The 16,268-nt window shown below is 38.7% G+C and overlaps 1 protein-coding gene across 2 annotated transcripts in view; it reads right to left on the bottom strand.

The window, feature by feature from the left end:
• The window catches only part of FAT3 (FAT atypical cadherin 3), a 335,343-nt gene that overhangs the window by 109,943 nt on the left and 209,132 nt on the right, over positions 1-16,268 (bottom strand). For both annotated transcript variants that reach the window (XM_066175676.1, XM_066175677.1), the window contains one exon: positions 495-809. In XM_066175676.1, coding sequence (XP_066031773.1) covers positions 495-809 — 315 coding nt within the window. The remainder of the gene's footprint in view (positions 1-494; positions 810-16,268) is intronic.

Genomic DNA, 16,268 nt, shown 5'->3' with positions numbered 1-16,268 from the left:
TCTGAAAGAAGAGTTTTGACTGAGATTACACTGAAATTGTTTCCACAACACAGAGTACACAGTACGCCTCGTCTCTTAGAGGCAGCCACCTAACTGGGACAGTGGGTGCCCACTGTAAGGGCAAACAATTGTGTCCACACAAAAAGTAAGTACCCATTTGTAGCTGTATCTGCCCAGGCCAACTTGATACAACTTCGGGAGCAGACAAGTGCTTGGTTTTCCTTTCTGCATATTCAATGGAATGGCTTATGCTAACAATTTGCAAGCTGACTTAACACTCGGAGAATACTTCACGACCTGCAATAGCATGAACGATCTCTCAGGCTCAATTTTTTGGCAGTAGTTGTATATGAATACTAGATTTCTTAATTTAGGTATTACATAAAGGGAATAAACCCAGTTATATATTCCTCTTTATACAGGAGGGCCTATATCTTAAAAATAAAAAAGTCAGTCAATTCATAGGGTTTGTATGTCAGTGAAAGTGTGCTTACTGTTAAGATATCATAACTCCCCGCTGTGAACTGCTTTCTGGAAGAAACCATCCCTGTTTTGGGATCAATGAAAAACTTCCCATCATCGTTGCCATCCACAATGCTGTAGGAGATTTCTGCATTAGGGCCTTCATCTTTGTCAAAAGCAAAAGCTCTGTAGATTGGCTCCCCTCGTTTCTTACGGTCCCTCTCCGGCAGCTTGATCTGATAGACCTTCTCTGGAAACTGGGGCTTGTTATCATTCTCATCCAGAACCTGGACCACCACCCAAACGGAGGATTGCCTGGGAGACGTGCCCCCATCTGAGACGGTAACCTGAAAAACAGCAGTACAAGTTATTCTCAACAGCTACAGTGGGACTTCATAAACTGAAGAAAACCTTAAAACATAAGGAAACGCCTTCCTCAAAGCTAACCTGCAGTTTACAACATCTTCTATGTACACAATGCATGATTACTGTAAACATGCTCAGTGCTAAACTCTATTTGTCCACAATGGCAAACCCAGGAATCTAGAAGATTTTTTACCTCTGAGATGAATGTGGAATAAGGAACCTGCAGACTAGGAAGCTACTTCTCAAAACATAAAATCCTTTATCAAAGGATTTCTCAAATTCTCAAATTCTGCAAGTTTATCTCAGAAGAGACAATTGGAATTAACCCATTAATCAGGGATCCCTGCATTTTTTGCACACATATTTTAAAGTTTCTTCTGTCATGGAAAGAATTTGAAAGATGTATTTCTTCTTAAACCCTAAAAGAACCTCTGTCATTTTTTCCCATTAATTATTTGGAATTTCTTAAACAACAAAAGGATTTCTGTCAATTCTTTATATTCATTACCCAAGACGTGACAGCTCATTAATTCCAAACCTGCTTTATAAGATTATAAGAAGCACAGAGAGGCAGGTAACAAAAAATTCTGCTGCATTTTGTGGAGTGCACTGTGCTGCCAGAAACATGTAAGAAATAAAATCTTTGAGATGAAAGTTAATTAGTAACTTAGCTGCAACTTAAACAGAATTACTAATAATTTTCAATCTGAAACACTATGAAAATGAAATGATTCAAGATCAACAAGTCCTCAAGAGATTTAATAATATGCCTTCAAAATGAAATCAATGTTTCAAACTTCTCCCTCAATATTTCGATTGCATTTTTAATGGAAAAGAAATAAGGCAGAAAGTTATTTTTGTTTGCATGAAAGAAGTTCAAATTTCATTTTCAGCTACATGTGGTAACATGCCAAATCCCATAGTAGCAATTTCTGATGATAGTGAGCCAAGACATTACGTACCCTTCCCTGCTCATACTGATTGCTGCACATCGATTGGTTTGCTGGTAACTTCCTGATGTTTTATTTTTCCTTAAAAGTTTCTGTGTTCCCTTGCAAATCCTACAGTCCTGATGTACAATCCTTAGGCAAACCAAAATTTTCTGGGAATAATACCCCTTGGCATTGTCCCATCCTTGTGTAAAGTCTAAACTTAGGGTAACCCCGGTTTAACACTGAGATCAGCAGAAAAATGTATTTTCTATGAGAAAGGTAAAAGACATTTTCCCTTTTGTGCATTTAACTATGTGTTTAAAAACTGATGCAGTGGAAGGAAGCAGACTGACAGCCTCAGGGACTGAAACGGCTCATTTACAGACAAGTGAGGAGCACGGCAACATACAATGGCAATGCAAATTCCCCAGAACCCACCTGGAGAATGGAACTCATGCTCCAAACAATATGTACCAGTCCCAGGCCTCTTTTTCCCAAGACTGGAGTAGAATTTCCTAAGTGCTGAGTAGGTTTGGCAATTAGCAGTTGTTGAGATCACCACCCCTGTGATGGGGAGAGCTGTTTGCTGAGTGCTGGATGGGGATCAGACCCACCCTGCAAAGCCACCAACGTGACATTTGCCAGTCACCAGCACGGGGATGTGGGAAGAAGACCCACATCTTTATCAGCATGCTCAGCCATCCAGTTCTAACTACCAGCACTTTCCAAAACAGCATTTTTAATGCTGAAAGGCTGTACAGGCAGCTGTGAATCTGCCTTTCCACATGGTGAGAGCCACATCCCCAGGGACCTCAGCCTCTCCACCCCACTGATGATCCCCTCTATTTCTGTTCTACTCCATTGCAACTGGCCAAGCTCTAGGCCAGACCACAAGTTAACAAAGGAAAACCTTTTCTGGGTTTCTCCACAGATAAAATAATCATTGATGACAAACAGTACAGGCTGCATTGCATAGACACAATCAGAGACGGACTAATCCAAACTCAGAAAATATTACCAAAATGCTTTTTTAGGGAGTAATGTTCTTGCACTATAAAAACATTAGTGATTCTCTGGAAACTTGTGTTCTCTGAACAAATACAGCTCTTTTTTTTTTTTTTTTTAAGACATTTTCTTCAACCTGCTAGCAGCAATCAACAAAAAAGGTGTGTGAGTGAGATAAAGGGTTTACAACCAACTATGACAAAAAAAATCTATGAAAACCACAGTGGTATAAACAGTCAAACAACAATGATGAAAAAAACCTACCTAAGTCAAAAAATTGCTCAAGGAGTAAAGCATCGTTTTGTCTTACCAGTATATCCTCACAGTTTGTCAGTTTGCTGCTGAAATCCTGACTAGCACGGTGTTGTGGCAGCAAATATTTGCATGCATTTGTTTGTTTTGTAAGCCCAAACTTAGGGGAAATCCATTCGATAACAGAAAAGTTGCACTGAAAATTTTTGTTGACAGCTAACAGGAAAGATTAAAGGCAATAACAGAAAATGACAGCTAATTAATAAAAATTAACAAAGAATGATTGACGTTAGTCAATTCTACTTGGGCTAAAACTTTAAATCTCTGGAGAGGAAAATGTTAGGTACCACCTCAGCCTTCTTCTCTGGATGACACTCAAAACTTTTCAAAATTACAGGATGCAGCTCCACTCCAAAAGCTCTGAGTGCATAGGAGCAGAAGTTCTCTCTTTGCAGGCCTGTAAATTAATTAAGTCTTCCTCACAGCAGTGATGTGATTATTTCCCTAACTGTAAATCTGCACCCTGGCTGACCCCTTTTCTGTGCTCCATCATCCTGACCCCAGCCTGTTCCAGCCATAAATAAGGTAAAAGAGCTGCAAAAATTTCCTCTGCCCCTACAGAAAAAAAACCCACCATGACAACACATTAAAACTAACCAAGAAATTGCTGCCAGTTCAGAACTGTTCCCAGACAAAACCAGGGAGAACCAGAGAGGTCCTTCAGCACATTGATCTGCAAATACCATTTCCATCAGGACACAATATCACACCAGCACTTAGGGGCCCCTCTAACCAAGGCAATTTCAATTCAAACATTACTGCAGTTCTTAGCTAAACCCTTCAACAGCTGGAAATTACAGTAAAAAGTAACCAGGGAGGGGAGGTAGGTTAGGATGTTCAGAGGATAAAGCTAATTCACAGCTGGTATCTCTGGAAATGCAAACGGCAGATGTGCAAGGCACAGGAGAGCTTGCAGGAGAGAAGCTGTAATTTAGGACCAGTGAGGTTCTTTTGTTTAGAAACCTGAAGGCAGTGTGGTAGGAAAAAGAAAACAGAGAAGGAAGGTAATGCAGATGAATGACATCTGAATGACATCTGAATGACATCTGAATGACATCTGTCATTCATCAGTCAGTCTGAGACAGACTGTCTCAATACATACTTGTCAGGATGTGCCATCGAAAACCCAACAAGAGGTGACTCTCACAGTAATCAGTATGGGAAAAGGGCAAGGACAAAATCATGTCTTTCCCAGCGAAGAAGAGGAACGGCTGCTTGGTCAGCATGTGCCTTCCTAAATGGTGAACACCTCCTGTCTGTGTGATGAGTCTGGTATCCAGACCCAACTGCTGCAGACAAGCTGCTGCTTGACCATGTGCAGCTGAGAGGGACCAGCCCAGCTGCTGTCCCCTCCGCTGCACTGGTATCTAGATCTATATTGCACAATATCTATATTGCTGCTCATGCTGTGTCAGGACAGGCTAAACAGAGAATGCAACCTCCCAAAGCTGGGATAAAACCATGAAAGCGGCTGAATTTGGACTCCCTGACTAATCAGACAAAGGGTTGGTCCGTTCAGCAATGGAATGTCTGAAAAGGAATGTGATTACATATTTAATGGGGCCTGAATGCCAAAGAAACAAAAATAATATGAACTATTTTATATTTTCATGGTGAAATCCTCAGCATCACTGCTGTTTTCTCATAACCTACAGACAGTTCCACTACAGTTTTCTCCACAGAATGAGCATTTTCCTCTAGGAATCCGTATTTACCCATTGTCTTTAATGTTTATGACTTTACTGAAATCTGTCTCTCAATACACATACAGATACCGTGAATTTCTTTGATAAAGTAACAGTCGCACCTCCCTTACAATGCTTCCTTTAGCTGAATGGACCAGGAAAAAGCATCCTCAAATTCCCTCTCCTTCTATCAGACAAGTACTTTTAAGAAAAATGCACTAAATTATCTCCTTCTGCAGCATATGATAAATTCAGTGTAATAACAGAACTTTCTCTCCAAGTAAAACAATTTCCACTTCTTCTGCAGGATCTGCTTGAGAAGGTTTGGTCAGTAGACATTAACACTCTCTTCCTACATGACTGAGAAGATATTCATGTTTATGTTCATGTCCACAGAACAACTGCAAAGGGGTTTCCATAGCAGTGGACCTTCTCAGTGAAAAAGACTGACACTGACTGTTAATATACCACAGCTGGAATGTTAGATGCGAGAAATTCTTTTTATGACTATGGAGAAGGCATGGAGGAGACATCTACTGTGAAAGTAGGGCGGCCTAATAATCCATCCTAATCCAGCCTAGCAGACCTCAGCAATGGTGACAAAAGGAATTTTGCCTTGAGACAGTCACTCCTCCTATGAGTCAGACTGTGACACTTAATAGGAGAAGGTTTAGTTCTTGAATTTTTCAGAAAACAAATACAACTGTGAGGATCACCCTCCTGAATTAAGAATACTACACTGAGTCTCATTAACAAAAGCTCATGACTTCCAAGGTGCTTATTAACTCAGCTGGAGGGTGTAGCTAGCAGGGATGTTACTTCAACAAGTACAAGACAATTAGCAGACATTTAATATGAGTCATCAAGCCTTGAGAACAAGTATATTTTTCCATATCATTCTTTGGCAGGAGGAAGTACTCAGCCTACCCAATTTCAAGTTATGAGGAACTGCCACAACACTGTCATTAGTACTGCAAAAAGCTGAAGACGTTGTATTTGCTTGTTTATTTTTTTAGTGTGATAACTGCTTAATGCAAAATAATGTGACCTAGATGCTTGGTGCCTCATCAAAGGAGTGTGCACAATGAGGTTTTCAGGTAAAAGTCTCTCCCTTCCCCCAAAAAGAAACGCTAATTTTGCTTCAGAAAACCTTAGAAAAGAGAATCTGGTTGAGTTTCTGAAGACCGAAAAATGATCAAAGGGAGCGGGAGAGTTGAGGCATACCCCTGCTGTTAGTGACTAATGGGTTTGTTTCTTCTGCAAACGTGCAAATGAGCTGCAATACCTATTGTAAATCTCTGGAATTCAGCCCGAGTAGAAGTGGAAGATTATAAAGGAGAGCTCATCGAGGGATGAATAGAACTTGAAAGTCAAATGCACTGAATTACTATCTCTGCCTAGTTCAGAGAGAGACTAAACTCGTGGCTAAATTCTTACAAGGAAATATTTTTTCCGAAATGCATGCTGTTACTGAACTACATGTCAGATTATTGCTACAAAGTGAAGGCAGTGTACAAATACATACAGAATACAAGAGAAAAATAAACGTACATCGGTTTTCTGTGTTTTGTTGTTTTTTTTTTTAAACTTCAAAACGAGTACTGAGTTAGCTGTAGCAAGCTAGATAGCTTCTCTCTCTAATAATTTATCTAGCAACTGTGGGAACAAAATGAGTAGTGCTAATTTCACTTATCCTAATGGGATGTGGTGCTGTCCCAAAAGACAAATTACACTTCTTGTCCAAAAGAGTTCCAGTCATATCAGTATGATCCATCTTTCCTTATTTCCTTTATAATGTGCTAATCTGGGAAATCTTTGTTTTCAAACGTTAAAAAAAATTAATACATTCACTCTGGCCAGGTATGAGAAATAAATAGTTTAGAGTACATTTTAAATAGAGATTATTACTGACATAAACACTCTAGGTGTTTGATTAGAATGTCAACGGCTTCCAGCCATGCTCAAGCTAGAAAATGATGCATAATGGTCTGTTAAACCATTTGAGAATCAACGATGACATCAGGTAATTTCAGTGCTGTATTGCCAAAACACAGGAAGAGAGGAAGGAAGGCAGGCTTTTTCATTTGGAGTTAAATGCTCCCTGTAGTATTTGCAAACCTAAATATTAGAAGAGTGTACTGAAGACAGCCTTAGAGGCCTTCAAATCTTAACTTTTGTCAGACTCAGAGTGCTGAGACCTGTAGATGGTAGTCAAAGGACTTGGCAGAATGAAATATCAGAATGGGTGACTTTGAAGTCCAGAAACACTACTACTACTTCTATTACATTTATCCTGTGTCATACTTTATTTTACAAGCTTTCTGGAAACATTAAACAAGTCTCTGTAAAGAAACTAAAGACTTATATTTCTGCTTTAGTAGCAATAAAAGGAAGAATCTGCATAGCTTTTGACAGTGACCCTCTAAAAGAAAAATAGCAATTTTCAATAGGCATTGCTTTTAAAGTTCACTACAGTTTGGAGATCCTGGCAACCTTTTCACATCAGGCTTTATTTGCAGTGTTATTCAATCAATACATGCTAAGTGCAGAACCGACCATTACTCCATTAGATTCCCAGGAAAACAGAGCAGCCTGTCATGTGTTAAAGGAAACTCCTACAGGCAGCAACAGAAAGCATCTTCCCCTTCCTCTCCCTGAGTAAAAAGAAAACTATAATCCTTAGGAATGTCAAACTCATATAATTTGCATTTGATGAAATGTAGCTTAAACTTTGTCCAGAAGTGACACTAAGCCAGTCACTTTCCAGAAGTCCAGAAGTGCCTCTTACTTCCTCTGGTGGAATTAAATACAGAAGTGCTTTACCTCTACTGCCTAACTATAGTATATAGTCACATAAGATTCAGCAGAAATCCTCTGGTAAGAAAAAGCATTGCTCAACTAGAACTTTTTCTGACCCTCTAGGTGATAACAGCAGCTTGAAATTGCATGTATCATATCCCATGTTGAGCAGTTTGCAAAGTTTGCAGCAAGAAGATTTGGAAAATTTGAGAGGATCACAGTAAGAACATCAACCTCAGTCTCCAAACAACAATTGTAAAGGTCTTTTGAGTACATTATGAGCTTCCTGTTTTTGTTCATCAAGCTACAGTAATGAGTCTTGCTAAATATATAATGAAGAAAGAATTGAAAAGCAGAAGAATACACTCCAAACTGTCCCCTGATAATACCTGTAGAAGGACATTTACCCACCTCCAGACTGATACCTTACAAACAAGATAAACTATGATATGCAATTGCTTGAAAATAATTTTTTAGGCATATGAAACCTCTTGAGGAACAACCTATCACTAAACAGAAGTTTAACTACCATCATCGCCCCTCAACGAGAAAAAAGATAAAAGTTGCCTATTGATCTTCACAGTAAACTTTGAAGAAGGTGTTCAGCTCCTGCTGAAAGTGAAGATTACAATCTGAGAATTTTGTGAACAGAAAATGAATAGTACGTGAGAATGTTTCACTTCAAGCAGATTTAAATAACATAAAGCTTGCAAATCAAGATATGCATGCAGTTTAATGTTAGCGGTACTCTCTGTGTCAATGTTAATCTGATTCATACCTCAATATCTACTTCAGCCATTTGTGGATTTTGCCTATCTTGTGATAAGAAACATCTGTGATTAAATATTGATAAGTTCCCCTCTATCAGATCTACCTCTACAGATAATGCCCTTCTCCAAAAATCTTATCTTAGCACTCAGGAAATACAGTAGCTCTCAGTTTTTGTGCTTCAAAAGAGGTGTGCATCGACTTGTAAGCTCACCACACTGCTGTTTTCTCAAAGATTCACTTACTCTTCATATTCTATCCACAAAAGTTAGTTGATTCTCATCTTCACTACAAGCAGGAACCAAACACCTTCTTCAGTTTCCTCAAAATTATGAAGATTGTTACACATTTCCAAACTTCCATTTTTTCATACTAGACCAGTCAATACATGTAATTATGTAAGAAAAACATTCTGGCTATTAATAAAGACAGAACATGTTATCCATGCTTCCAAGATATTCTCCTAGCATTAGTAATTTATGTTATGTTTTAACTATCAACAGACATGCCCTGCTGAAAAAATATGCTCTGATTTATTGCCAAAATTTAATCAAACTGTAGTACTAGTCACCATGCAGTTAACTAATCAGTAGTATTTACTTTTCATCCTTGTTTGGATGTGCAGCTGAGTCAGCTTGTAGCAGGGGTCCCCAGACATCAAAACTGACAAGAAATTAACTCCCAAGTCTTTTAGCAGAAACTCTCAGATTCAGAGCAGGTGTGTGGCAACAGCCCTCCATCCATCTGGCAGTAAGTCAGCAGCACCGCCTCATGCTAATGGGGCACAAGCTGCTGAAGGTCCTCTAAGAAAAGGCATAGTATGAAAGAGCTTGCTCTGTACACCCTTAAAAATATTGGGGCAGAAGCTTCTGTTACAATAAAGCAGCAATTTCAACTAAAACTTTCAGTCTTCAAAGGGAATAATCCTCTTTTGTCCTAAACCGTAATATAAAAACCTACTTCTAAACAACTTTTGTCATGCTGACATCCACTGCCCTCTGATGTAGGATGAAACATCTTCAGGTGAGGCTCTGTGATGGTCAGTTTTAAAACAATATTGCTGTTATACTCAGGAGGCAAAATGTGTATTTGGCCAGCAATAATACACACTGTAGTTCCTTAGTTACTTTATAGGTACACTGCATCTAAATTTTATGCTGCTATATAAAGCAGAATCAGGGTTTTTCAAAAGAAAGGCAACAGTTTCTTTTTTTTTTTCTCCCCCCAAAGCAGCACTTGGTTGTGCTAACAGGGGATGACACCACCTTGTCTCTGGCCACAAAGCACATTAAGATGCATCCAGCCCCACCTCCAGCTCCTCCTCCAGAAGTTCTTCCCCTGTCATCCATGTGCAGCCACCTCCACCCTTGTGCATCTGTGCCATGAACAGGTCTACTGAAATAATCAGGGTTTAAACTGAACGACCAAAAGAAAACATGCCCCCTTGCCCCAAAAGACAGACAGCAGTGAGCAATGGAAATGAGAGATCCAAAGGAGGAAAGGCATGCCAGCTCCCCAAGTCAGGCTGGGGCAGGTCTACTGAGATGTTTGGTCACTGAAGGAACATACAACTACAATTTTGGTGATTAATTCTGCAGTTTCACTACAGATAGAAACTTAGAGCTCACCCCCCAAACCCCCTTCCCAAAGAAATCTCTATCTTTGAGCTCATCACTTACCAACAAACCTTTGATCAATTCCAAAGCAGGCAAAGCCAGAACCATTAATATTAACGTAAAAGCCTTCGTGTCCCATCAGTAATGCTGAAAATATCCAATTTTCATCTTACACTGTTTTTCCACAATATGCAAGAAATGAGTGCTCTCCATCTACATACAGAGGTAAAACGTTTCAAAGACAGTTTTACAGCCGACAGACTGATGAGTAGCCTCTGACATTTAAATGCAATTTAGCTTTTTTGCAGTAAAATGTGAAGCTTCCACAGTTTTATGTTCAAAATAAAGCTTACCCATTAGAAAACTGATGAATAAAAAATTGATTTTGTAGCTGGGTAGAAAGTATATAAATCAGACTTTTAAGTGATACAGGGTTTTCCCAAATTTTTAATATCCTTTAGAGATATTTTAAATTTGCAAAAAGCAAAAATGTATGGTTTAGGCCTCAGAAATTTATCTGTGTTTACTGAATAGTCACCCAGGAAGATTGCAGTGACTGTTTTCATTAATCAGAAAGGAAAAAAATACGAAGATATGATTTTTTTTTGTGATACTCAAGTTATTTGACAGTCATTTCTTTGGTTATCAAGGAGGTGCAAAGTAAAATTTTAATCAACTTAGAGGACAATATCATAGCAATTATTCATGCATATTTGAATAAAGTAGTTTTTGGAGTCAGATGAGGATTCCATCCTAAAATATCTTACAATATAGTATAAAAATTTTCAGAAAATCAGTATGAAAAGCAATTAAAATAAGGTGAAGGAGATAAGCATGAATAAGGAGCCTGTTTTTTTGGGTTCTTCCCAAGGCAGATTTTTTAATGACAATATCATCCCGTTTTTGTCAGGCCAGGTTAAAGTAAATCACATCAATAGTTGCTTTGATTCTAGTAATAAAAAGTTCTACTTGACTTTTTGATGCCTATTTCACAACTTTCTGTTACAAATCAATTTTGGACAGATAACAGGCATTAATTGGGCCATATTTAATCACACTTCAATCTAATAGGCAACACAGACAAGCCTTATTATCTCAACCTCTACTTGTCTTTGATTTTATATGTCCTGTAAATATCTACTAGCCAATTTATATTGGCATGGGATCAGTTTTACAAGCTGGTTGAGAATCAAGTGGCATGGGGAAAATAAAATAAAACTAAATAAAAGAAAAATTTTCCACTTTTGAAGAAAAACTCACATTCTTGACCGATCACTTTTTTTTTTTTCCACATTGATTTTCCAGCTTGGAAAACTCATCCCGGAAAATGGGCTTAGGTGTTGCGTCCAGTGCAAAGATGTGAAACTCAAGTTCAGGTAACTGTTCTGGTGATGAAGAACTTCCCCCTCCCTGATGGGTGCTGTAGAACTCTATGTTTCATCAGACACAGTACAAACCTCGCTCTTTCTCACTGGACAAGACTGACACAAGTAAAATGTATCATTAGGGACAGGTTCACTGTAACCCTCTTTTTCACTAAGTCAGTTTAGCTATTTTCTCAGCTCTGATGAATCTCTGAAAATCACCAAACACCAGAGAATAGTTTCAGCCTCCCCAGTCATGCCATGGACAGTGGGGTGCACAGATACTGCACAACTGGAGACACACAGCGTAAGTGTAAAGACAAAGATTACCTTAATGAACCAATCTCACTTTGTCTGAGCAGCCAAATAATTACAGACACCTTCTTGGTAGGGAAGTACTGGCCAGCTGTGAAACCCTCAGACTTGGAAATCAATGGGAATTTTATCACTGACTTTGGTGAGAACAGGGCAGCATCCAGAGCTCAACAACCTAATTTCAGTAGTTTTTATTCTCATTGAGCTTTTGCAGAGCCCTGGGCTTCAGCTGCATGAGCCCCCAAAAGCTGTGAGCCTTCAGCTAAACGGTAGGGAAGGTGTGCACCACTGCAGCACCACCATTGTATGCCTGATAACTGACTGGAAACAATCTTATTTAGCACCCAGGGCAAACGTAGGATTTTCTGTTTGCTTTAAAGAAACAGCCACTTCACATGCAATTATTTTCTTCAGCACAATTTCTTTTTCCTGTTGGTTCAATCTGTTACACACATAGCCAGGGATCCCGAGAACAGTGATGTGTACAAATAATTTTCAGAATGTGTCAAGACCATACTGCCAACATAAATAAGTAGGTTTGTGTATGGGAAGAAAGTCATTTTGGAGTAACAATACAACAGGAAAAGCTGTCCCCAAGTTTTAATATCCCAAATGTGTTGAAAAGAAAGATCCTCTCCCAAAACCTTAATTTCCCAGAGTAACACTTGGAACGCATTAAAATGTTCAGGTTATTAATATTAATTAATCAATTAATACTATTATAATTAATTAATTGCATAGTGCCTGGAGTCCTGGAAAGGAATCTTTATGTGTTGGAATAATAATAAGATGGAATTCTACTCCTGCAGTGCAGGAGGAATTTTAAAAGATCACAACTTTAGAAGTATTCTTAGCACTTTGATTCTTCTGCAGATTTGTCTTTAACATGCATTTGGGTTTTGTAGCCACAGGATGGCATTCACTGCTGTGCAAAGGGTCAATAAAACGTAAAATGTAAGCAGAGCTTAGGAAACATACTTTTTAGCTGCGAAAAGGAAATATTTAATCAAGAATGATTAATATAAATTTACTGCTTTCTACTGATGACAACCATTGATTCATTAATGCAATACAGAAATCTTAACATGCATAGCCCTTGAGGTTCATGTTCTTACTGCATGAGCACCATGGCGCTGAATAGAGAGGTATCTTGCTTGACTCCAGTAAGCTGTGACACTCTAAAAGTACAGAGCAGCAGTCCCAGCCAGTATTAGCAACTGCAGAAAACACCTCAGTTTTGGTTCCATGGTTTTTGGAGTCAAAGTCACTCTTTACTGGATTTACAGAGGCTCATAATTTACTGTTTATTTTCCCATTAGGGCAGTGTATGTGGTAGGTGTTGACACATAGCATACCAATGGGAGGACAGTTGGACTGAACAAACGGCTAAGGTGACCGATAATTGGACTGCAAATGTCAAAGAGTGGGGTTGAAAATCAACCCACACATACTTTTCCCAGTTGTGAAATGAAAGTTAAGAGCAGGGACAATCAGCTACAATTTATAGAACTGGGTTGAAGTCAGTGGGAAGCAGCACCCAATTAATGGCAGTAGAGGAGTCTAAAGCAACCGGTGAAATGACTGGATTTAGAATGATGAGCAGGAATGCCAGATGGAGAGACAACCAGGTAAGGCACTTAACCTTTGTGAGACTGCCTCCCTGATAATGTGGTCTTGGGGACAATAAAACACTGCATGAGACAATATGCCCAATTTGGTAGTGCAGGACTGATACATGGGAGAAGCCGGTGAATTTCCCTGGATTCATTTTATGGGCTTCCAATTAGCCCTCACTAGGGGAAGCGAGAGAAAGGAGAAAGCAGAAAGGGTCCCTCTAATGAGTTGCTTTGTTGGTTTGTAGCAGAAAAGATTGAAAAAGTAAAGTTTTAGGAACTGCTTTGCTTTTGAGACTGTCTCAGGAGGTGTTAAAGGGGCAGGGTACTCTATTGGAAATAGCCGTGAGAAAGCACCTGATTTATGGGAGGTCTTGAACAGCACAAGTACATCCTGTCAGACCAGTGCAGGAGGCATGGTCCCTTGGTGCAGGCAAATCAGATATGCCAGCCCTATGCACTAATCCCCATGGTCAGTGCTGGGTCACTACTGCAGATGTTCGCTCATGATGTGGAGCCCTGGTTGATGCTATCAAGAGATGCTGCCACTGATCCTTTTGAGAAATTCCATATAGAATATAAACAAACTTGTTCTCCAAAAGTGCATCCAGTTTTAGAAATGGAGCATTAGGATCAGCTCTAATCCACAGATTACTAATATGACAAAACCTGTAAAACTGATTTACAGGCTTAGTGAGGCAGTTTGTCAGTTAAGTGAAGTTCAAGTGCAGTTCCTGTTTTGGTATATAAGTCTGGTGAATGCGTTCTCCATAACCCCTAGAAAATAGAGCACAAATGTGTAATTTATTCACCTACTACCTTTTAGGCATTCAAGGGCTAGTGGAGCATACTGCATTCCAGAGAAACCAGGGGTGTGTCTCAAGTTAGAAGTCATGAGGTAGCTCTCAGCTATATAGCTTGGAGGAGAGGGAAGGGACACCAAATTAGCTCTGCAAGAACTGAATGAGCTGAAAAACAGCCCACAGCTCTGAGCTGGGTAATGTACTTTGTCAGGAAGAAGGATAAATGACTGCCTCATGCTGAGCACTGTGCTGCAGCACAGGATTTCTTCTGGGACCTGAGCAGCTTGCTGGAAGTTGGGCATCCCATCACCACTGTGATCTATCATTAGGCACCCTCCCAGGGCTGCAGAAATAACACATCTTCTGTACACTTCAGATTTCTTTTTATTAAAAAAGCCACAGCTTTCAATTGACACTTTCACACTGAGAGTCGGATATTATGAGGATTGAATGCCTGAAGAGAAGACATTCAAAGAAAGTATTATTTTACTTTTTAAATGTCATTCCCTGGCTGAGGTGCTGCAGAGAAGACTGCACTCAGGCAGTATTTAGTGTGTTGCAACAAAAACAGTGAAAGATCCTTAACTGTACATATACTTGGTAAATGCCAATGGAAAAGACAGAACAGGCTTTAGTATTCAATTCAATCCCACAAACATATGTCCAAAGCTACATAGAGAGAGTTTGTGCAGGTCCACTTGAACAACAGGGTTTTGGTGAGGAGGATAAGGAGTAAACGCAAATTAACCTCATGTGTCAGTTAATATTTTGATTCCTTCTGCTACAAATTATGCTCTATTGAGACCAAGCTAACACACATCCCTCACTGCCTTCTGTCCCTCTCAGTCAACAGAAATCATGCCATTTTGGCATACTTTGATGTATCAGATAATAAAGCATTATCTCTGCTTAGCTAAAATATGTGGTCTGAAGTTTATGATTTTGCAGAAATTTTCCACGTGTTTTTTAAACTGTGGTCAGGTGGTGGGGGTTTTTAAAAAGTGTGGCAATGTAAAAAACCATATGTTTATTACATTCTCCCTGTTATTTTTTTTTTTTAATTTCCCCCAATAAAGTCTTTAAAATAACAATCTGAGGGTTAAGAACACTTGTTTTAGTATATACAACTAATAACTATCTGGAAGGATAGTGGAAGAAAACAAAATACAATGGGAAAACAGATATATTTGAGGTTGTTGAAGAAAATATTTAGTTATTTACTGGTGTCTAGATTACAGATAACATGCTGGGTCTCAGAAAAGTCAAAGCCATGAATCTACAGACTGCTATTAGCAATATTTGTATTTTTTACCTTCTCAGGGAATATGAGAAAAAATAACTCACTATTTTGATTCTGATATTTTTGCTCTCAAGTGCTCATGTTAACCCTTGCTTTTGAATATTTAGAATTTTCCTTGCCAGATAAAGTATTATTTTTTTCCAAACCATAAAATGTACTTTAGGATTGCTATGATAACATTTTCAATGTCTCTGTATCATGAGAGATTAGGAAACAGCAATATTACATTTGAGAATGATGAGATTAATCTGTTTCTTGACAACTGAAATTTGTTAGGCTGTGAAAAGAAAATTACTGCTTTTGAGGGTAGATTTCTTTGGACTTGATGCTTCAGGGCCTTTGTACTTTTCTGTTTAAATCATATCTTCATAAAAAGCAAAATAACTGTTTGGTCTCTGATTATTATCAAGCTGAAGTCAGATAAGAAAAACACTATGATTCTTATGTTTTGTGATAATATGTTTAGGGAGAAAAACAGTGTCAATTATGCCCAGTAAACTGATTCTCGACCCGATTAGAGGTTTTATTATCTCTAGGTATCTACTAAATACCTTAATTTGTGTCATGTTACAAATTATGCTGAGAACTCCAATCTTATTTCAGCACATTTTACACAATGATGCACGTTTGACATAATAAATTATTTTTAAAATGAAAAAAAGAACCAAAAACCACATGGCAAAATTTTTTCAAAGTACCATGATTTTGCTTGACATTTTCCTACCCTGTCCAGTATATCTTCCTTGACCAATACAAATGTTTAAGGATTATAAAAGTCCTCAGAAAAAGAGGGAAAATACATTATATTGAAAGACATTACAGGCTACAGTGAGAAGACAGTGAGATGTGATGAGGCTCAAAGAAAATGTTGTGTATTCATTGTGTACTGGGAAAAGGTTCTCATCAAGTGCACAAACTGGTGGGGGCA

This window comes from Chamaea fasciata, unplaced genomic scaffold, assembly GCF_029207755.1.
Source record: "Chamaea fasciata isolate MVZ Bird 193981 ecotype frontalis unplaced genomic scaffold, bChaFas1.0.hap1 SCAF_2, whole genome shotgun sequence".
Taxonomy (NCBI): domain Eukaryota; kingdom Metazoa; phylum Chordata; class Aves; order Passeriformes; family Sylviidae; genus Chamaea; species Chamaea fasciata.
This window is presented reverse-complemented; position numbering and strand designations above follow the sequence as displayed.